The sequence below is a fragment of the Notechis scutatus genome, chromosome 3, assembly GCF_049901735.1.
Source record: "Notechis scutatus isolate UNSWTSFEM ecotype Mainland chromosome 3, rNotScu1.2, whole genome shotgun sequence".
Classification (NCBI taxonomy): Eukaryota; Metazoa; Chordata; class Lepidosauria; order Squamata; family Elapidae; genus Notechis; species Notechis scutatus.
The window spans coordinates 37,764,467-37,786,622 of record NC_142011.1 but is presented as its reverse complement, the minus strand read 5'-3'; the positions used below and the strand labels follow the sequence as shown (position 1 = coordinate 37,786,622).

General features: G+C 37.0%; 1 protein-coding gene across 1 annotated transcript in view; it reads left to right on the top strand.

Annotated features, from left to right (window-relative positions):
* The window catches only part of IGFN1 (immunoglobulin like and fibronectin type III domain containing 1), a 29,604-nt gene extending 8,631 nt beyond the window's left edge, over positions 1–20,973 (top strand). Inside the window, exons 11-24 of the mRNA XM_087958978.1 lie at positions 142–3,297; positions 3,423–3,547; positions 5,408–5,549; positions 6,517–6,813; positions 8,020–8,319; positions 9,236–9,409; positions 13,521–13,649; positions 14,516–14,818; positions 14,998–15,081; positions 15,759–15,847; positions 16,415–16,610; positions 18,357–18,656; positions 19,193–19,519; positions 20,437–20,973. Coding sequence (XP_087815104.1) covers positions 142–3,297; positions 3,423–3,547; positions 5,408–5,549; positions 6,517–6,813; positions 8,020–8,319; positions 9,236–9,409; positions 13,521–13,649; positions 14,516–14,818; positions 14,998–15,081; positions 15,759–15,847; positions 16,415–16,610; positions 18,357–18,656; positions 19,193–19,519; positions 20,437–20,441 — 5,627 coding nt within the window. The 3' untranslated portion in view covers positions 20,442–20,973. The remainder of the gene's footprint in view (positions 1–141; positions 3,298–3,422; positions 3,548–5,407; positions 5,550–6,516; positions 6,814–8,019; positions 8,320–9,235; positions 9,410–13,520; positions 13,650–14,515; positions 14,819–14,997; positions 15,082–15,758; positions 15,848–16,414; positions 16,611–18,356; positions 18,657–19,192; positions 19,520–20,436) is intronic.
* The last annotated feature ends 1,183 nt before the right edge of the window (positions 20,974–22,156 follow it).

Sequence of the window (22,156 nt, the reverse complement as noted above, 5' to 3'; positions counted from 1 at the left end):
GTATCACAATGCAAAACTAGGAGGAGTGATGTTTATTTAATTAAGGTGTTTCATTCATTAAATTGCATTATTTTGCATTAAATTACAAGAAATGAATGGCTTTGCCATTTCAATTTAACCATCAGTATATTTGTAATACAGCTTCTAAAGAAAAGAGAAAGCAATCTGAAGAGGACAGTAGTGATAAAGCTGGACAATGGAGCAAACCATTAGATGAAGAGCATGCTAAGAAACGTCACCAAGGAGAAAGGCAGAAAGATCAAGATCTCCTTGCAGACTTCAACATGGGCAAAGATGCCCAGTATGGAAATGGCCAAGATAGCAATATGCAGCTTTATAACAGCCTGGAAAAAGATGGATCTTTGAGAAGTGATGGGAAGATAGGATTTGGTCAGAATGTAGTGCTAGATGGAAACATCAGAAGAATAGGTAGTTTGACTGACAAGACCTCCCAATATGGGAAAAATGCAATGTTAGCTTTCAACACTGGACATGAAGGTACAAATGGATGGCAAAATTCAGAAGGACAAGTTTCCACACTTAATGGAACAGATCTTTCAGACAGATTTAATAGAGGATCAGTCCTGGGATTCCAAGATTCCATATTAGGCACTGCAGAGATCAATAGAAATCAATGTATTGTCGGATACAATGGTGGCTCTGGAGTTGGATTTGACATAGCAGGAAAGATAGAAGGACTTTATGGCAAGGAAGTTATATTGGGTGATTCTGATCAATCAAGAGTGAGTTTTGATAGCAATGGAAGTCTCTGTCCTAAAAATGGTGGGTTAAGTGGTGCAGATATACTTTATTTCAAAGATAATAAGCTCTCAGAAGTTGGAGACAGAAGTAGACTTTATAGAGATGTTTACATAACAGCTGAATCTGGTGTAACAGAAGGTGATATAGGAGTTGCAGGGAATTTTTATGACAAAGATAATCATTTAGAGAAAGCCAAAGGTCTTAGACTTGATGGCACGAAAAATAGCTGTGGCAATATGGCAGGTAAAATTGGAGATGGTGGGATAATGAATGAGATTTATGTCAATGATGTAGTGCTAGCTGAATCTGAAGTGGTGCCTAGATTTCCGAGTGCTGGAGGGATAGTGGTACACTGTGGGACAAAAGGAAGGTCACCTGAATCAGATAGACATAATGATGCTGAAAGTCTAAGAGTGCTGCATAGCAAGGATAATATGATAGTTGATGCTGGTGCTTGCATAAGTGGCAAGAAGGATGTACTAAAAGGAGCTGTTAGACCTGATGGTACTGTGAACATAGATGGATATTATAATATGGATGTTGTGCTACAAGGAATGAGTACTTGCAATCTTGCTAATAACATAGATGGACTCTATAATAAGAATGATATATTAAGAGGCACAGATGCTATTGGACAAAATAGGGCCACGAGCATAAGCAGTCTTTATTGCAAACATTCTACACTTGATGGAGCTGTTGTTGGGGGACCTTATACTATTAGAAACATCAATGAACACCATGGCAAAGAAGTTGAAATAAATGGAGCTGATGCTGGGAGCATCGGTGGACTTTATGATTGGAAACTAGGAAACTATGGCAAGCTAGGGAGAACAGAGACTACGAGTGGACACTGTGGCAAGGATGGCATGCTAGGTGAAACAGACACTAATATAGCTGGTAATATTGGTGGAATAGATACACTGTATGGTAAAGATGTCCTGCTAGATGAAATTGGAGCTAGTGAATATGGTAATACAGTGAATATCACTGGACTCAATGACAAGAATGGCATACCAAATAAAGCAAGCAGTTGTGGAGCTGATAGTTCTAGTGGGTATGATATGCTATATGGCAAGGACACTGGTAGATTCTATGGAAAGGATATTATACAAAATGAAGCAGATACTACCGGACTGTCTGGCCAGAGTATTATGCCATGTGGATTTTATTCGGATGGTGATGGTGTTAGGAAAATAGATGAGCTCTATGTGAAAGGTGATATATTGGGGAAAGTAGGTGCTAGTGGAGGAATCTTTGACAAGAATAATATGATAATTGGTACTGTTGATGATGAACTTAGTAATGGTGAAAGATTAGTTAGCAAAGCAAATGTTATTGGAGAAACAGCTAGAATTTATGATAAGAATGGAATGTCAGATGGATTTGTTAGACTTGGAGGAGTTTCTAGGCTCTATGATAAAGATGGCATACTAAGTGGAATTGGTGCTAATGGACCCATTGGAAGTGAAACCACTGCTGTATTTTATAGCAAGAACAGCATGCCAAATGATACAAATACTGGCGGATTTAGAATGGGTGATACAACAGATGGAGCCTGTGCTGGGAATAAACTCAATGGCAAGGGTGATATACCAAGTGTCACAGGCAGGAAAGAAATTGATTCTAAAGACATGGATGAATCTTATGATAAGAATAGCATACCAAATAGAACATACACTATTGGATATCATGGCTCAATAGTACATAGTCTATATGACAAAGATGGTATTGAGAGCATACCATTAAGTGCAGGCACTAATAAACCTGGTGGCATTGGTAATGTAGATGGAAATTATGGCAAAGACAAAATGCCAAATGTAGTAGACATTTATGGACTTGGAGATGTTGGCAGAGTAGGTGGACATAATATTTTATGTAGAGCAGGCCCAACTGGATATGTCATTATTGGTAGAATTTATGACAAAGACAGTGTATTTAATCAATTTGGAGCTGGGAATATTGATGGTGCAAGTGAATCTATTTGCACGGCAGGTGAAAAAGGCACTGGATTCTGTGAAAGAAATGATATATCAAAAAGAGAGGTCTTAGATAAACTTGATGGTGCTAGTAATGTAAGTGGACTTTATGAAAAAAATGGTTACCTCATTGGAAATGGTGTAGCTGGAGAATTAGATGGGCTTTATGGCAAGAATGGAGTGCCAGGTAGTAGAAGTATTAGTGGTGTCATGGGAATAAGTGGGCAATATGGGAAGGATGGTGGATTAACTAGCACAATTGCTGGTGAGGTAGGATTTAATAATGAAAGAAACTTCAATTATCACTACCATGAAGATGTCGTACACTGTGCAGATAGTATAGGAGTTAGAGATGCTAATAGATCACTACATGAGAAAAAGTCAGACATACTTGGCAAAGAGTTCCTGGGTTATGACCAGGCTTCTGGCCTTTATGATGCTGTATCTCATGCTGGTGGCAGAAGAAGGCAGCTGTCTGATTTAGAGACCAGTGGATCTACACCAGCTGATCTCTCAAGGAAAGGGAGAGGAGAAAAACTGCTTGAAGAGGACTTGAGAGGTATTTATATATTCATGAATGAGTTCTTTTTTTAAAGTGTGTTTTAATATAAATTTATAAGACGTGTAATTTTTTTTAAAAAAACATCTTTTTAAAATGAGTGTTTCTGTCTCTTGATTATTCAGAACCAATTTGCCATTTGCATCAAGGTTTATTTGATGTCCATGCTCAGAAAGGAAAACCAACTGAGTTGTCTTGCTGTCTCAGCAATGATCAGGTCAAGGGAACTTGGTTTAAAGATGGAGTGAAGGTATGAGTTGTTAACTTGTGATAGATGAAGTACTCCTTGTTTCACACACATTGTATCTAATGAAATTTTATTTGGGAATCAAAATGATAGTACTGGCAACAATGAACAAATGTACTATCATAGTAATATGTAATAATTTGAAAAAAAGGAAAATAAAACTAATCCATTTATTAATTCAATTTATATATCTGCCTATCCCCCTTTTACATGACTCTACATAGCTTACAATAAATAAAATATGAAAAAATAAATATAAACATATATATAAAAAATAACATAGAGCAGGGATGTCAAACTCAATTTCATTGAGGGCCGCATCAGGGTTGTGTTTGACCTTGGGGGGACTGCGGGGAGTGGCTGGGGAAGCATGGCCATCTTGATGTCACTCATTGAGGCTCTGTTTTTGGCTGTGAAGCTTCCTGGAGCCTTCTGCCATTGAAAATGGAGGCTGGGGAGGCTGTATGTGGCCTCCCTGGACTCTGTTTTTACTGGCAGAGGGCTCTAGGAGGCTGTCACGGCCAAAACCAAAGCCCAGGCGGGCCACACACAGCCTCCCTGAGCTCAGTTTTCATTGGCAGGGGGTTTCAGGAGGCCTTTATGGATGAAAATGGAGCCTGGGAGGGCTGCACATGGCCTTCCCAAGCTCCATTTTCACTGGCAGAGGCACTGCAGGCCAGTTATTAGCTGTTTCCAGGATGGGCCTGTGGGTCAGATTAAACCACCCCATGGGCCGGATGTGGGCCGTGGGCCTTGAATTTGACATCCCTGACATAGAGGCTGGATATTATCCAACCAATCAGCCACATAGCCAGGACAACAGGTTCTTTTCTATTCCTCAGGGCTTTAGGCTTGTTCAAGCTTTTATGAAAGGCCAATGCAGATGGGGCCTATCTAATCTCATATCTTAATGTTCCAATTGATGTGTCAAAAGCCAAATTCCATGACTGAAAATTCTCTCCTTCTGGCCCTACCTGCTGAGACTCTTTAGCCATCAGTACCAGGAACATACTCCTCCTGCCAAATCAGATAGGGTGGATAGACACAATTGAGGAAAAATGGTCTTGTAATAACAGGTTCCAAGCCACAAAGAACTTTAAAAATTACAAACAGCACTTTGAATTGCACCCAGAAGCACGCCAAAAGCACTCAGAACCAATGATATCACATGCATCAAGTAACTGGTGCCAGTAACTGCTTGCACCACCCCTTTCTGCACCAGTTAAAGCTTCCAAATAATTTTCAAGGGCAGTCCCATATAACGCACATTGCAGTGAACTGGTCTTGAGGTCATAACTACATTCTTCTTCTACTAGGCTTGGTGATATGCAAAAATAAATAAATAAACAAAAAATGCAATCAAACATAAAACCAGAAACCATAAATAAAATACATCTAAAATAGATATTTAACATTCCAGAGGAACAGCTCCTTACTGCCAATTTAAATTATAGTAAAAAGAGACAGTGTCTTAATTCCATCGGGATGAAATTATGTAATAAGTTTATAAATTATGGAGTTGAATTATCAACAACAAAAATGCATATGTATTTGACTGGAATATAATCTGAAGCAAGAAGAATCACCACAGTTGTGCAATGATTCATAAATGAGAAAATAAATCTATTCAAAAATATTAATGACTTTTACAAAAAGATCAGTGAATTCTATCGATTTCTGAAAAATGTCCACCTCATTGGCACATCTTTGAAATCTGAACAAGCAATCGTCTAACTCCAGGGTTCTCCATATCTGTAGTAAAGTTAGCTTTGGACCAGACTGAATTGTTTGTTCAATGTTGCATGTATTTTTTTTTTTTTTTGAGAAACATATTTTCCTGTATTCTTTCAACTTTCCCACAAGATAACAGGTTTAGGAGCAGTCTCCATTGAGAAAAATGGCCCAGTCCATAAACTGATACTTGACAAAGTAGAAGACAGTCATGCTGGAAAATATAAATTTGAAGCTGAAGGCATCTGCACAGAAGCATCTATTTTTGTTGAAGGTAACCCTAGCCATGTTATTTTAGCAGATTGAATAGCAATGGCTAAATGCCACTGGTTAATCATGCATTTAATACATGAATGGGCAATCTTTTTCTCCTTTTCTTTAGAAGCAATCAGAGTGAGATGTCACGATACATTAGTGAAACTAAAGACAGGCACTTTTGGGGAGATCTTTTCCAATACTTTTTCAAATACTGTCTGTTTTTCTTTCTTGCTTTCTGATACCATCTTTGCTTTCTCCGAGACTGTCCTCACATACCAGGTTCCCCATATATTCTTCTTTCATAAATTGTAATTGATCACTTGTAGAGGGTTTTCAATATTTGCTGGAAAAATGCATAAAACTAGGTTGAAGGATATCTATAGTCGTAGGCCACCAATTACCATTCTAGCATTAGAATAAGAGTTTTGTGAGTTCATAAGACTGAAGGGAATGGATATGACATTGAATTAATAAGTGGTATATGTTGTGGCCCCGACTCCCGAGCCTATGCTGTCAGAGGAAGAGGACCTGGAAGATGAGGGGAGGAACTGGCAATGCCTTCCTCCCCAGGACTTTCCTCCCTGGCAATGCCTTCCTCCCTGGTAATGCCTCAGGTTCCATCAGACAACCGAGAGGAACAGCCTGAGATGAATCAGGAGGAAGGCATGTTGGAGCAGCCCCTGACAGGGAGTGAAGAGGAGGAGTCTTGGATCGACCCCAAGCAGTGTTGTAGGGAGAAACGTGAGCAGCAACATAGGAAGCATAGGAGGGTCAGAGAGTGAGCTGAGTCTCCACAGGGGATTTGTTGACAGAAAATGTAAACATTCAATGAGTAGTAAAGTGTTTTGCCAGAAGATATCATGTTTTGCCAGAAGATTTTGCCAGAAAATATCATGTTTTTGTCAGAAGATTTTTTTTTAAAGTCAAACATAGAATGTAAACTTTGTTTACATTCAGTGCTTATTTAGTGTATCCTTTTTCAGATCCTCCAAATGTTGACTCTACACTTCTGGAAAAACTAAACAAGGAACCTATTGTGGTAAAGGCAGGAAAAAATGCCATGGTTAAGATTCCATTTGAAGGTCAGAAGCCAATCAGAGTAACGTGGTTAAAGGATAACCAGGAACTTCTGGATGATGACCAGATAAACATAGATTCTTCACAGAACTTTACTCGACTCTCCTTACCCAGCACCATCCGGAAGGATACTGGAGATTATAAAGTGAGATTAAAGAATGAGTGTGGAAGTTTTGAAGTTCCTTTCAAGCTGGAAGTGATAGGTGAGGTAACTGTAGTATTCAGGCAACTATTTTTTATTAATATATATAAAAAATGAAGTACTATTCAACATTTGTATGTGAAATAAATTTTTATTGCTTCTTCATGGGAAGCTGGATAAAAATAAGTTGATGTGAAATAAAATAGACAATGCTTTTCAATATAATCAAAGACACATACAAGAAGTTTGCTTGTAGCACTATAATGTTCAGTAGTGGTGCTCAACCAGGGCCACCCAGGGACTTGTCTAGACAGCCTCCAAATATTGGATGTGATTGAATGGAAGCAATGTTCAGTAGTGGTGCTCAACCAGGGCCACATGGCCCTCTATGGTCCCTAGGACGTTTAAAGGGGACCATTGGTGAGAGACATGTTTCAGGGGCCACAGCATATGGTGAGGTGGCCACAGAAAAACAAAATGTACTATATTCCAAATAGTGTATTGTATCAGAAAATGCATCACTTACTGTCTCATGTCTGTAATGAAATCTGGACATAGAGGAGCTACAGGTGAAAAAAAAAAAGGTCAAAGCCATGTGCAAAAAAAAAAGTTGAGAAATACTGGTATACAATTTATTTGTTTATTTAGTTTATTTAGTTTATGGCAAATACGTGGACTTATAGTAGTTCAAATGTTAATGTCCAGTCCACCCAGCCATTCATGGACAGGGTGGTCTATGATGAAAAAAATCAGACATAGGACCGATGTAAGCTCTTGATGGATATTCGGATATAATGTGATGGATATTTTGTTGAGGAGCACCACAGTCACACTGAGGGTAGAGACATTGCTATAATTATACCAATATTTTCTTTCTGAACTCTTCCTTTGACCAAATGTTTGGTTTGGTCATTATTGTTGTGTACTGTTCTTTCTGAGGAAAAGGGAATCTCATATTGGGAACCAGAGATGGAGCTTTCTTCCATTTGGGCAGAATACTTGTTTCTCAGATAGAAGACAATTGCAGTAGTAGACAGATGAACATGAGGAGATGAATAAGAATGAGTTGCTAGTATTTAATCAATTAGTGTCTGATTCACTAATTCAATATAACCAAGGGAGTAAATAGTGCATTTATAGTATTGTTAGTTTCCTTTTTATATAATTTATAATTTATTTGTATCTTATTTGCCTTAGTCTGCCAGCTTCTCTCAAGTGGTTATAATAAAGCCCTTGCCCATGTTTTCTGTTTTGATCTTTCATTCAGATAAACCACAATTGCCAACAGGCCCCATAGCGGTTATAGACAATTCTGCAAATGGCATAACTATTCAGTGGAAGCCCCCAAGAGATGATGGTGGTAAATCAATCCAGAGTTATATTATTGAAAGGCAACAGGTTGGTAGAAAGACCTGGGTGACACTGGGAAAAACAAGTGGAAGCTCTACTATTTTCACCACCAACAAAGTAGAACATGACACAAGCTATTACTTCAGGGTGAAAGCAGTGAATTCCTTGGGTACCAGTGAGGCCCTGGAATCTGATGAAGTCATGGCTGCCGCAAAAGGTGATTTGTCATTTTTTTATGTATGTTTGTCAAAGGATTATGACAATATCTAATGGTCTAGCAAAATCTAAAGAATTTGTCTTTAATATTAAATGTAGATTGCATTGCCATTCAATCTCATGAGTACTTTGCACAAATATTATTTCTTGAGTATTTCAGGCAATTCATCTGATGCATTATTTTGGCAGTTCTTACAGAAACCTCCTAAGATAATACCAATGTATTATCTTTATTAATCTTCATTAATACAATAAATAATAATACAAGATTTATTCTCTTTGCTAATATGGATCCAAGATATTCAAGAATCCATTCTGAACTGCTGCTATTTCTTGGGATAGGATAACAAAGCCAAATTCACAGTTGTAAGGAAAATCTCTACATCTCGTTATGGCCAGGTCTCTCTCTGAAAATATTGGAATTCACTATAGTGTATAGCTGATTCTCATTTCAGGGAGAAAGGATTTATCCCCAGGCATCTGATAGATCCTATTGGGTTTCAGAGGGGACTTGAGAGACTGTTTGTTTCTGAGGATCTGATGCATGATGCAACTGAGACCTTAGGTGCTACTTGGAAATGAGAGGACAATGATGTGGGATACCCCTGTAAATGGCTCCAAGGGAATTCCCTGATTTTTAGGACTCCAGAGATAAAACAGCAGAAGTCTTAGAGCACTGAGGGAGGGAAATTCAGGGTAAACCTGTCAGGGTTTAGGGTAAAATATGATATTATGGTAATAAAATCAACACAACCTAATTATGTTAACCATTATCGCATCTGCAGATCATTAGTTGACAGCCATCTTCACTATGACCCAATCCCTCTTTTAAAATCAGATCCTCTCTTAGCTGTTTTTTATTATCTTAGTTGACAATGAAAAACCATAATTTTAAAATCTTGGAAACAATTCCTCAGCTTCTCCAAGCCCTCCTGCTCCACCTAAAGTTAACAGTGCCAACAAAGATGCCATCACAATTTCATGGTCTGCACCACATAAAATAGGGAATTCACGAATTTTGGGCTACAGAGTTGAGAAACGCAAGAAGGGCAGTAACTTCTGGACATCTGTCACTGATTTGCCCATAACAGGTAAGAAATTTATGTTTCTATAAGAGCTAGGATGAGGCTAAAAGATTTAATTAAAGGGAATTGTAATACTCACCTGTATTTTATAGTTAACAATGCAGGTTAATTTACAACCATTTGTTTAGTGACCAAAGTTACAATGGCACTGAAAAAAGTGATTTATGACTGTTGTAGCATCCCCAGGGTCACATAATAAAAATTCAGATGCTTAGCAACCAGCTCAAATTTACAATGGTTGCAGGATCCCAGTACTGCATTCATCATGAGGATAATGTGATCCCCATTTGCAACTTTCTAACAGCAAAGTCAATGGAGAATCCAGATTCACTCTATAGCCATGTTACTAACTTAACAATTGCAACTGCGGCAAGAAAGGTCATAAAATGGGGCAAAACTCACTTAGCAATGATCTTGCTTAGCAACAGAAATTTTGGGCTCTGGTGGTTGTATGTCAAGAATTACCTGCAACATTTTGGGAAAGTATATTATTGAATTAAGTTCCATTAAATGCTGAAATAGATCATGTTACTAGATGTCAGAAGCATTTTCTCTAGAAAAAGTTTGATCTGGCTAGAGTTGTACAAATTGCTCTTTTCTCAGTATCCATAAATACATTTTCTTTGTAAGGACTACCTCTGTAAAGTTTAATCAGAATAAAGTATTGGTTTCAAAACAATTAACAATCCTTCTCTTAATAGGGCATTTTGATGCTGTTAGAAGGTGAATTTGGGTGGCCAAACACAATCATATTTATTAAATGATATTCACATTAGTTGGGATTACATGTATGGTATTCAGCTTTGTTCGGGTATTTTCCCACGTCATTATAGTTGTGCTTTTAAAGTTGTAGCAACATTTCAGCAGAATCTCATCTGCCATCATCAGGCTTCTGTATTGTGTTCGTCTGTGTTCGACTTTCACAGCCGTTTCAGTTTTAAATTTGGGGCTAGCCTACTGCTGTGCCAGAATGGTTGGTTTTTTTCATCCTGATTGGTTGGGAGTCTTGGTCTGTGTTTATTGGTCTTGGAGTTTGCTGTGTTCTGCTTGATTGGTGTTTCTAATATCTTCTGTCTGTTTTGTGGCTTTTTTTGTCTTGATTGGCTGGCAACATTGTGTTCCTGTATTGGAGGCTTTTAGTGCAGCTTGGCTCCGAGTAAATGGATGGCTATCATTTATTAGGAAGCTAGGTTTTATCTGGGTGCCTGGTTGGGGTGTGTCTGAGCTGGAGATATCAGGGGGGATCTGTTTGTGCCCAGGTGTTTGCCTGGCTAGTGGTGTGGAGATTTTTTTGTTTGTGAGTGCAGGCTTCCAAATAATTGACAGTCTGGTGGAATCATCTCTTCTATTCATACTTTCAGGTCTTTTTTCAATCTCTATGGCTCCTCTGATAATTCTGTGGCTGGGGTTTTCTACAGTGGCTAGGGTTTTGGTGCCACTGAAGTAGATGCTATGACCTGTGGCTTTCATGTGTTAGACTAGTGAGGAAGTGTGTTCCAGCTTTTTTACTGCATTTTTGTGTTCATCCAGGCGGGTACTTATTCTTCTATTGGTCTATCCAATGTATGTGGCAGGCATGATGCACAGGGGACTTCATATATGCCTTGGTTTTCCAGATCAATTTTATCTTTGGGGTTTCTTAGGATGGCTGCTATTTTTCTGTCTGTTTTGAAGGCAGTCTTGATGTGATGCCTGTGTAGTATCTTACTGATTTTGTCTGTGGTACTTTTTATGTAGGACAGGACAGCTATTCCATAGGTCTGTTCATCTTCTAGGTCTCCATTATGTCTCAGTGTGTTTTTGTGGATCAAGCCGGTGATTTTGCTTTTGTGGAAGCCATTAGCTGTCAGTACTTTTGTCAGGGTGCATAGTTCAGTCTTTAAGTGTGTCTTGTCTGCCAGGTGTTTGGTTCTGGTGATTAGTGTTTTGGCCACGGAGTTTATCTGTGCTGGGTGGTGGTGGGATTGGGCATTGAGGTAGCGGTTGGTGTGTGTTTTCTTCTGGTATATGGTGTGTCCTAGTGTACCATCTGTTTTTTTGTAGATTAGTACATCTAGGAATGGTAGTTGTTTGTTTGTTTCTGTTCCCATGGTGAACTTGATTTTGGGGTGTGTGCTGTTTAGGTGTGTTAGGAAATTGTTTAGGTTTTCTTTTCCATGGGGCCAAATCACAAATGTGTCATCGATGTATCTTAACCATAGTTTGGGTTTGTGGGTGGCATTAGCTAGGGCTCTGGATTCGAATTCTTCCATGAATAGGTTTGCAATGATGGGTGACAGTGGTGATCCCATAGGGGCTCCTTCAATTTGCTTGTCACTTTGACCTTTGTACATGAAATATGTGTTGGTTAAGCAGTGTTCTGCTAGTTCCATGAGGTGTTTAGCTGGTTGGTATTTATTTTTGATGATTTCAAGAGTTTCTTTTATTGGGACTTGAGTGAATAGTGAAACCACGTTGAAACTTACAAGCAGATCTTCTTGTTCCACGTGTAGATCTTTGATCATTTCCAAGAAGTGGTATGAGTTTTGTACATGTGAAGCTGCTGCTGTAGCTGCTTTGCTAAGTGTTTAGCTAGGTTTTGTAGTGGTGCTCCTCTGGAGCTGACTATGGGTCTGAGAGGTATGCCTTCTTTGTGTATTTTTGGGAGGCTGTATAGTTTGGGGCATCTGGAAGATTTTTCTCTTGGGATGATCGTCTGTTGGATCTCTTTGCTCATGTGGCTGGTTATAATTTTCTTCTTGGTTATTTTTTCCAGATATGTGGTTAGGTCCGTGTTTATGAGTTTGTATGTGGAGTCTTGGAGTAGGTCTGTCAATTTTGTTTCGTAGTCTTTTCTATCAATTACTACTGTGGCATTACCTTTATCTGCTGGAAGTATGATTATGCTGCTGTCGTTCTTTAGGGCTTACAGGGTTTTTAGTTCCTCTTTGTGCAAGTTGCTTTTGGGTGGTTTGCTTGTACATAGGATGTTAGTAACTTGGTGTCTTATTCTATCAGCTTCATCTGTATTTAATTTAGTTAGGCTGGATTCTACTGCACATATGATGGATTCTGTGGGGATTTTTTTGGGTGCTATAGCATAATTGAATCCTTTCGTCAGACGAACACAATACAGAAGCCTGATGATGGCAGATGAGATTCTGCCGAAACGTAGCTACAACTTTAAAAGCACAACTATAATGATGTGGGAAAATACCCGAACAAAGCTGAATACCATACATGTAAGTACCCGCGAAAACTTAAGAAAAAAATATATATATATACTTATACTTATACTTATTTATATTTATATTTATATTTATATTTATATTTATATTTATATTTATATTTGAGATAGAGACAGAGATGTGTGTGTGTATGTGTGTGATATTTATCCACAACCTGTGGTTTCTGACTTTCTTCAATTTCTGCAATCATATATTAGTCCCAGTCCCAAGATACACTTTCTCTCTGTCATTTTTGTCATACTCCCCAGACACCTTTTACATCGCTGGGTCTATTTGATCTTAAAGTCAGAAGATCATTGGTCAGCAGATAAAAAATAATGTGTTAAAGTCATAATAGAAATTTCCTATTTATATGACAGCACCTTCCCCCCTCCTCCAATCATGGAGATTCTTTTTGCATTTCTATTTCAGTACTCACAGAATTGGATTGATATTATTCTTCTATTTCTATATATGTTTCATGAATGCTGCAGAACCTTATTTATTATTCTCCAGGTTTAAATTCAGTGAAATTTGGTCAGAATGGATCATAACACTCAAACACAAAGAATATAGAATATTGTTGTTATCTGGTCAGAACAATTGTAATTCTGTATAACAAAAGAGTTATATTTCATTTTGACCTCAGAACTGAAAGAATGACACCTTTAGGACAACAGCTGGGAACCCAATCTCATGCATAAGCCAATGTATATAGATATTTCTTACTAGCTCAGCTTTTTCTTCTTCATGAAATTCAAAAACCTCACAACAAAGCAAAGATGAAGTATATGCATAAATTATTTTCAAATATTAGAGGATTATCTAAGTTATCAAGATAATAATTGCAAATGCAATAATATACATATATCCATTGTTTATGAGATAAAACTAGCTCATTTATGCCGTAGACAGGAAATATACAGTGAATGGTTTGAAGGAGGGACTGCAGTATGAATTCCGTGTGGCTGCCATCAATAACTCAGGTGTGGGAGAGGCCAGTGCACCTTCAGAAGCTATTTATGCTCGAGATCCTATGAGTAAGTAGTTTACTTCCTCTCTTATATTTATTTGCTTATTATTCAATATATATTTATGCTACTTCCCCTATAACTGTGTCTGTAAGCATTTTGCAATAAATAGTTTATTAGTAGTGGCACTGAGAAACTGCAAAGTTAGCATGTGAATAGAAAAAGTTATTTCATACAAAGTAGTGGCATGTGATAACTTCTCTCACAGTTATGTAGTAAAATGAAACGTGTTTCTCCAGAAATGTGTTTCTCCAGAAAGTTCCCTTAACTTACTCTTTGCTGGTTTAAGTATTCCAAAATAGTTTATAGTTATTTATTTATAGAAGGGTCCTTTCTGAAACAGCTCTCAGTATTCTGGATATATTCACGTCCCAAAACATAATACTCAAAAAAACACCCTGTCCATTTTGTGCATTCCTATTCTCTCAAAGGACAAGATAATCATTAACCACATTCACGAATTCCTTTTTAAAAAACTTATTTATTTAATTATTAATTTCTGTTAGTTTTTTTAAAATATAATAAGATTATTTTTTTAAAAAAGGAATTGAATGAATACGATATACCAAATAATGAAGTAAGTTATTTGGTGATCTATACATAAAATGGAATTTGTCTGGCTTCTATTGAATGGATGATATTCGATTTTTAGGAAATTGTAATGCAGTAGCTATTCCATTGACAGTAGGACAAAGTAAGTTACTATTATAAAATGTTCTGTGGTGAGGAAAAGAAAGAATCAAGAACAAGGGTTCCTACTAGTTTTCAGTAGACTAATGTATCATAAAGAGTTAATAAAGCAAAGGAAACAATGGGAAACAATGTAAAAAAGTAACTCTGAAATGATATCAACATTTTAACACTCTTTTTTCCAGAGTCTCCAGGCCCAGTAAAAGATCTAAAAGTGGTTAATACTGACTACTGTAGTGTCTCCTTATCATGGATGAAACCAGAATCAGCAGAAGAAAGTTATGTCAAAGGATATATTGTTGAGATTCGACACTCTGATACTCTGAAATGGACCCAGTGTAATACTGTCCCAATACAAACAACTGCATATACATTTAGAGGATTAAAAGCCAGGGAGCCATATTTTGTACGTGTGAGAGCAATTAGTGATGGTGGTTTGGGAGACCCAGTTGAAGTTGATACTTGTGTTCAGGCGATACCTTCTTCTGGTAAGTCAAACTATGTAAATTCTGCTTTGGAAATTAAATACTTATAGAGATCATTCTGGAATACCTTATTTATATGAAATTCTATGACTGTTCCTTTTATTTATATGAAATTCTGTTCAAAAATAGTAAAAGGAAAAAGCAAAGCATGTGAAATCTATGATATAGCTGTTATTTAACAGGTGGACAAGAGGCTGGAGAACGAAATGATTTGATTCAATGTAATGAGGATAAGGACAGAAAAGTCAGATCTTATGAAGGCCCAGGTAAGTTGAGGATAGTTCTGTAAATCAATTATTAAAGAATTGGGTTTTGTTGGAGAACTTGAAAGATAAAAGGAAACAATCTGATAAATCATGGATGTTACTCTAGAGGGTTCTAGAAAAGGCTAACATTATTGAAAAAACACAGAAGACTTTTGAAAGAAAGCCAAAACCAGAAGACATTGTATCCAGAGAGAACTGGAAAAGACATGTCATAGTTATATTGAAGAAGAAACTAAAGAATACTTGGGACATATTTAGTTCAACTGTCATATCTAGGGTATTTCCGAACTTGAAACCTTCAAGATATATTGGATTATCATCATTCATAGCTGTGGAAAGTATTTTAATGGAGATGGTTGCAAATGCCTGTACTTGACTCTGAAGAAAAGACAGCATTGCTCTCCTTGTTGATATTTAACAAGTGTACAAGGGAAATATATTAATATCAAATGGGATATTAGGCCATTTGAGATGTTGGTAGCCAGCTGGTCTGCATGTATACTTCTTAGATGATGAAACAGCTTGGTTCTATAGAATATGCAGTGGGGAGTGAGGACTTGTTTTGAGCATTTCATATATTGCAGTTACAGTACTGAACTAAACAATATGATGCCAAAACTTACTTACTTACTTACTTACTTACTTACTTACTTACTTACTTACGTATGTATTTCCAGTTAACCCCAAGTTCTTAGTGAAGGATACTGTTGAAAGTTTCATGAATGTGAAAGCAGGGGATGCCATCCATGTGCGTATTCCTTTTGAAGTAAGTATAGCCTTTGCAAGCAATATGTATTAAATTTGTTTCTGTACTTTTTTTATATACCAGTAAATGGAGCTATCTAGAGATTTGGATTTTTTTAAAAAAATATATATGTTACTTTATAATAATCCTTGAAATGAAAGAAAAGCTAGAATACTTAGAATCATTTGGTTATCTAATTTGGAATCACTTCTAAGTAGAGAAATGTATATCTTGAGCTGCTATGACAATGCAATAAAATTATGTGCATGTGCATTATCTTTTTTAAAAATGATGTCTTCTATGTTTACTTGGAATTCTAGATATTATCTGTGGAATATTTCTTTGCTGATATAAGTAAATTAAGAAGTTCTTGTTTGGCTTAGCCAAACTGATAAGATCACTTCAATACGAATGGAAGAAAGTTAGGATCATATCTCCAGTCTTTCTGTCATCAACTGCTATTATGCTACAATAAGGGGGGGAAATGGAGAAGCAATATAGTACTGTTACATGGAAGCTGATTTATACCACTGCCATGTATATACTTTAAAAGTAATTTAAAATTAATGTCTTTTTCATGTCTATTAGGCATCTCCATCTTCTGAAGTGATTTGGCTGAAAGATGGACTTCCTCTGCCTGTAAAGGCCACAACTGCTATCAGAGAACGACTGAGCCAACTCATCATACCAGAAGCTGAGCTTTCTGACAGTGGACATTATGCTATCAGCCTTCAAACTGAGCATGGGAGAAAGGAAACATTCAGTTTTCGAGTTCAAGTTCAAGGTAAAGATCATACAAGGAAATCTGCAATTACATTTCTACAGATCTACATTTGCGCCTATCACCTTACCTGGAAAACTAGTCATTTGGAACCTAGAGCCTAGAATAGTAGGGTTGAAAAGGACTTTGGAGGTCTTCTAGTCCAACCCCTTGCTTGAGTAGGAGGCCCTAATTGAAGTTCTGCCTATTTTTAATATGCATTCTTAATTTATTATTAAATATAATGTGCATTTGCATAAATGGGGTGGAGCTCTAATTGCATGGCTGTGATCACCATCTTGACTCTTTTGACTTTATCCTGTAGACACCCTTGTCCATTAGAAACTCTGTATACAAAGGCATTAGTGCTTGAAAAAAAAAGAAATATCATAACTACTCTTTAAATAACAACCCTTCTACAAGAAGAATATCAGCTGTGCATTACCCACGAGTGCTTCTTTCTATATGAAGCTTCAAGCTAAAATTGCCTAACTTATAGAGAGCCTCTGCCCTTTTCAATTAGATTTGAAGGGTGAACCTGCAATATACTAAAGTGTTCCAATGAAGATTTTAAGACTGTTAGTTGCCTCACCTTTTATGAAGTGATCGAGTAACTAATTAAAACCAAGAGTATGCTAGCGTGTTATAAGCAGTAGTTTGAAGCCATTTGAAAATAGTCCATTATACAGACACTATAGGCAAAAGTAGTACAGAAACATATGTTTTAATAGGAATAAAATTTTAATTTACCCCTCCCTGATTTGGCATCTTCAATGTGGACTTAGGTAACAACTCTCAGAAATTCCTGTCCACATTATCTGGGCATTTTTGGATTTGTAAACAACCCATCTGAGATATACAAAGTTAAAAAGGCCTGTCTTACTATGTTCAAGAGAAGTAGTAGTTTAGTACAGTTATCTGTTGACCTTATTTTCTATTTTAATCATAGCAGACATCACCTCTTAATAACATCTTTATAGTATATATTAATCCTATTAATAAAGATTCCTCCTGTAAATTACTTTTGCTTGAGAAGAGTAGATAAAGTGGTATTCAGCCAGTTCTGACAGGTTCTGGAGAACTGATAATGGACATTTTCAGTATTTCGGAGAACTGGTAAATACCACATCTGGTTGGTCCTGCCCCCATCTATTCGGTGCCTCCTGAGTCCCAGCTGATCGAAGTCCCAGCTGATCAGCTGGGTCTTTTTTTGTTGCCCTACACAGGAGAACGGAGCTGGGGTGGGGAGGGAATGGGGATTTTACAGTATCCTTCCCCTGGAGTGGGGTGGAAATGGGGATTTTACAGTATCCTTCCCCTGCCATGCCCACCAAGCCACACCCACCAAGCCACGCCCAGACAACCGGTAGTAAAAAAATTTGAATACCACCACTGATAAGAACTAGTTTGTCATACTTCTTTACTATGCCTTGCCTCTGGCTTTATTAGATGGAAAATAAGTGCTGACCACATTTACACTTATAAAAGTATATCAGCGGATTTAAAATATTAAAAAACAAGACATAACAGCTGAACAGAACTATTTTTTTATCCATTAAGGAGAACTTTCAGGATGAGAGACTGAAGTCCACGGAGCTACTCTTCTTTCTTCAATATATTTACATTCTTTCTCTTCCACATAGTTTCTAAATCTGTAATACTTAAATATTGTTTCTGTAGGGTTTCTAAATTTATTGATAAATAAATAATCAAATTGCTCCACTTTACAAACACTTAGAAATTCTTCCTGATTTTGGTTTTATTTTGCAGATATTCCAGAGTCTCCTGGCCCTATACAACTCATTGAGAAGGTCCCTGGGACGGTGACTCTGATATGGGAGCCCTCACCCACAGAAAAGAGAGACAGTAATATAACCTACATGGTTATGAGATGTGACTCCAGAAAAGGACCATGGCAAATGGTGGCTGACCATATTTACACCAACAAATGTACAGTTGTAAATTTTGTCTCAGGTCGGGAATATTTCTTCAGAGTTCTGGCAAAAAATTGTGTAGGGATCAGCAAGCCTTCTGAAACAGTGAACCCTTGGACAATTCAAAAAGAATATGGTAAATATAGATAACTATTGTTTGAGGAGCTGTGCATACTTCAAAAAACAGCATCTCTATTCATGAAAGTGCATTTTTATGTGAGGCTGTTGCTTTAATGAATCAGATTGTTAAATAGTTCATCTATAACATGACTCCAAAAATAGCATTTTTTTCCAGGCTTGGGATTATTTGGATTCACATTATAACAAATGGAATCATGTGCAATATGGACTGGAGTACTCCTGAGGCATGTTTAGGGTATCTGATATCTTCATAGTATTGGACAACTTTTGATGATTGACCACATTTCCTGGAACAAAGTGACTAAGCACTTTCCCAGATCAATGATCAACAAACTGGAACATAGAATAATATCAGATTGAACTTACATGGTTTAGTACTTTTCCTAAATGAGATCAGAAATAGTAGATAATTTATTGTAATTCATCATTATCAAGCCAATATTGCAAATAGAAATAACAATGACAAATAGGTATCCTTAGTTGTTAATGTAATCCTTTGTTTTCCTGGTTTTATTTTTGTACTTCTTCCAGATAAACCTGAAATGAAGCTTCCAAGATATAAGGGGATCAACCGAGATCAACCTCCAAGATTCCTTGTCCAACTGAAACCACATGTGGTGAATTTAGGATTTAATTGTCACATGAGTTGTGCTGTGACTGGAGATCCAGCCCCTCAGGTCACTTGGTACAAGGGTAACAAGAATCTGTCTAAGGATCCTGCTTTTTTCTGCAAAAATGATTTTGGGGTTTGCTCCCTTGTGATCCATGGAGTCACACCATCAGATGCCGGCCAATACAAGGTGCTGGCTGTCAATGAACTAGGCCAAGCAATCAGCAAAGCTGAACTAACAGTGAAAGGTGGATATTAAAAGGTAGTTGAAGTTCACTTCCATATAAAATCACATACTTTGCTCCAAATTAGACTGTTTTTCATGAATTCAGTTAATTTAAGATGGCAATATTTTAAAAAATACTGACAGAAAAGGGGTAAGGATAATAATAAAAGGATTGTGGCTCAATATTTAGAATAAATCCAGCTCCAGTAATTAGTTCATGCTATTCCCTGCAGTCATTTTTTCTGCACCAATCCTAAAAAAAATTCAGATGATGGAGTTTGACACCACTATCAATGATGACTTCATTCTCAGTGGCAATCATCCTCCCAAATTTTACAATTTTTAACTTTGCTTGATTGCACCTTTGAAGTAAATCCAAATTGGAAAAGTGGTTGCAGTAATCTCAAGGCTAAATTGCCCTGATGTTAACTGATTATTTGAATCTGCATACAAACTCTAATGGCACAACTATGCTGAGATGGAACCTTAAAAAGTTACTTAAATTACATTTGATCCCATTAACCCCAGCTTAAAAAGGCAACTCAATACTTTGTGCAATATTACAGAAAATTTGTAGTTTAAGAACTTAGAATGCTTAGCATTTTGATCTTTTAGGTAATTCATAGATTTTATCCCATTTTCTAATAATGAATTTAATATATATAATCATTTTGTTCATTTTTAAATACGTATACATGAAATCCAAAATTTTCAACTATATTTGTCTCTGGTTTTTTTTCCCTATGGAAGAACCTGTATATTATTACAGTTTGCACTGAACCAGCTTCACACAGCCTGCAATATAATAATGGCTTCCTGTAGAAGTACCACTATGAACAATAAATTTATTTTTACATCGCTGTTCTGAAGGATTTGTCTACTTGAAGTTCCAAGTGTAAAAAAAAACCAGCAGCTTTTGTTTTCTTCTATCTTTTACAGTATGAAAGCTTTTGAAAATATGCATACAATTGTTTCAAGCAGAAGGGAAAACATCCAAATATATCAGTGACTTCTGGAAATGATTGAAAAGTCAATTACAGGTGGAAGAAAAATCACCATCCACAGTGATAGGTCACAGCAACAAAACTATTCATTCAACCAGACGTAATATATTATTTAGGTAAATCTAGAGTGTCGTAATTCACCCTCTTCCCTAGCTAAAAGATGTTCTGATACTTAAATGCTTCTTTTTCCACTGACAATAGTTCTGCTGAAAACTGTGACTTATGTATTTTTTGCCATTTTAAATGTTTGGAAAACTTTCATCCAGAAGAAAAGAAAAGCTTTATAAGATATATTTCATTAGTTTCAATCATTGCATTACTTATGCCTGTATTTCTCTGCAGGAAGTTTAAAAAGCAATAAAGAGTATAAAGGAGAGTTGAATATTTTCATCAGTATTTTATTTCTTAATTTATTTTGAGGTAACAATGTTAGTTTCATCAAAAGAATCAAGGTAAGACTACGTTTTGGTGTTTCTGGAGAGAGCGTTGTGTTCTGATTATTTCCCAAATGTCTCAATAAAATAACGTCCCATTCCAGGGAGGTGTGGTGTATTCTTTACTAAGTTATGCAGCTAACTATCTTTACATTTAATATCTTAAATCAAAATAACAATAATTACAGAAAGCCAAAAGCAGAACATTCATTCATTCACTCACTCATTCATTCATTAGATTTCTATAATTTCTATAGGTTCTAAGCCAGGGCTGTCCAACCTTGGCCCCTTGAAGCCTGGCGGACTTCAACTCCCAGAATTCTGGGAGTTGAAGTCCGCCAGGCTTCAAGGGGCCAAGGTTGGACAGCCCTGTTCTAGGCTGTCTGACTGAACAATTAGATGACCCATCTTCAGACCCTCCCACCTGTCCCTGCGCTTTTCTCTTCTTTATCCTCTCAGCTAAATGGCGCTGCAGGTCTCAGCTGGTATGGGGAAAGCTGCGTGCCGGCATTAAACAAAGCAGGCCCACCAAGCCACGTCCATCGAACCGATGGTAAAACAATTTGAATCCTACCACTGATCAGAATGATCTTTGGTTCTAAACAAAATATCAGCAAAGCCTAGATCTGTATTATTAATTCAAACCACTGACTCACAGTAGGATTATCATTTGAAACTTTTCAACTAGAGATGCCAAGGGTTGCAAATGTGTTTTGCTGCTCAAGTAATCATAACTGCATACAATAGGACTAAGCAGTAGCCAATTTAGAAAATATTTGCAGGCTGGTGCTAATGTTCTCTGAAGCATCTTTCTGGAATCCTATCCAAGCACAAATCTGTGACACAAATCTTGTGTATATGTTATTGAAGTATGTGCTTTGCAGCTGTTCAGCGCATCAGTTTATCCTCAGATTATTTCTTCCAGGGTAATGACATGCAGATTCTCCAGAATTGATATTTAGAAGAGTAAGGTTCAGTGATAGAACCTGCTGCCTCAAAATGTTACAAGTAATCAAGGAATAAAGAAAACCCTCAGGAAGTAGGAAAGTTTCTCCAATTTTACCACTAGAGGGACTCTTTCTAAACTATTGACTGCCCATAATTTCAAAAGCTGCATGGAAATCTTGAGGAAAAGTGAAAACTGGAGAATAATTTACTTCTGTTCATTTGATTGTTGTTAAATGTGAAAGGAAAGCCTTTTCATATGGGCATCAACAGGCA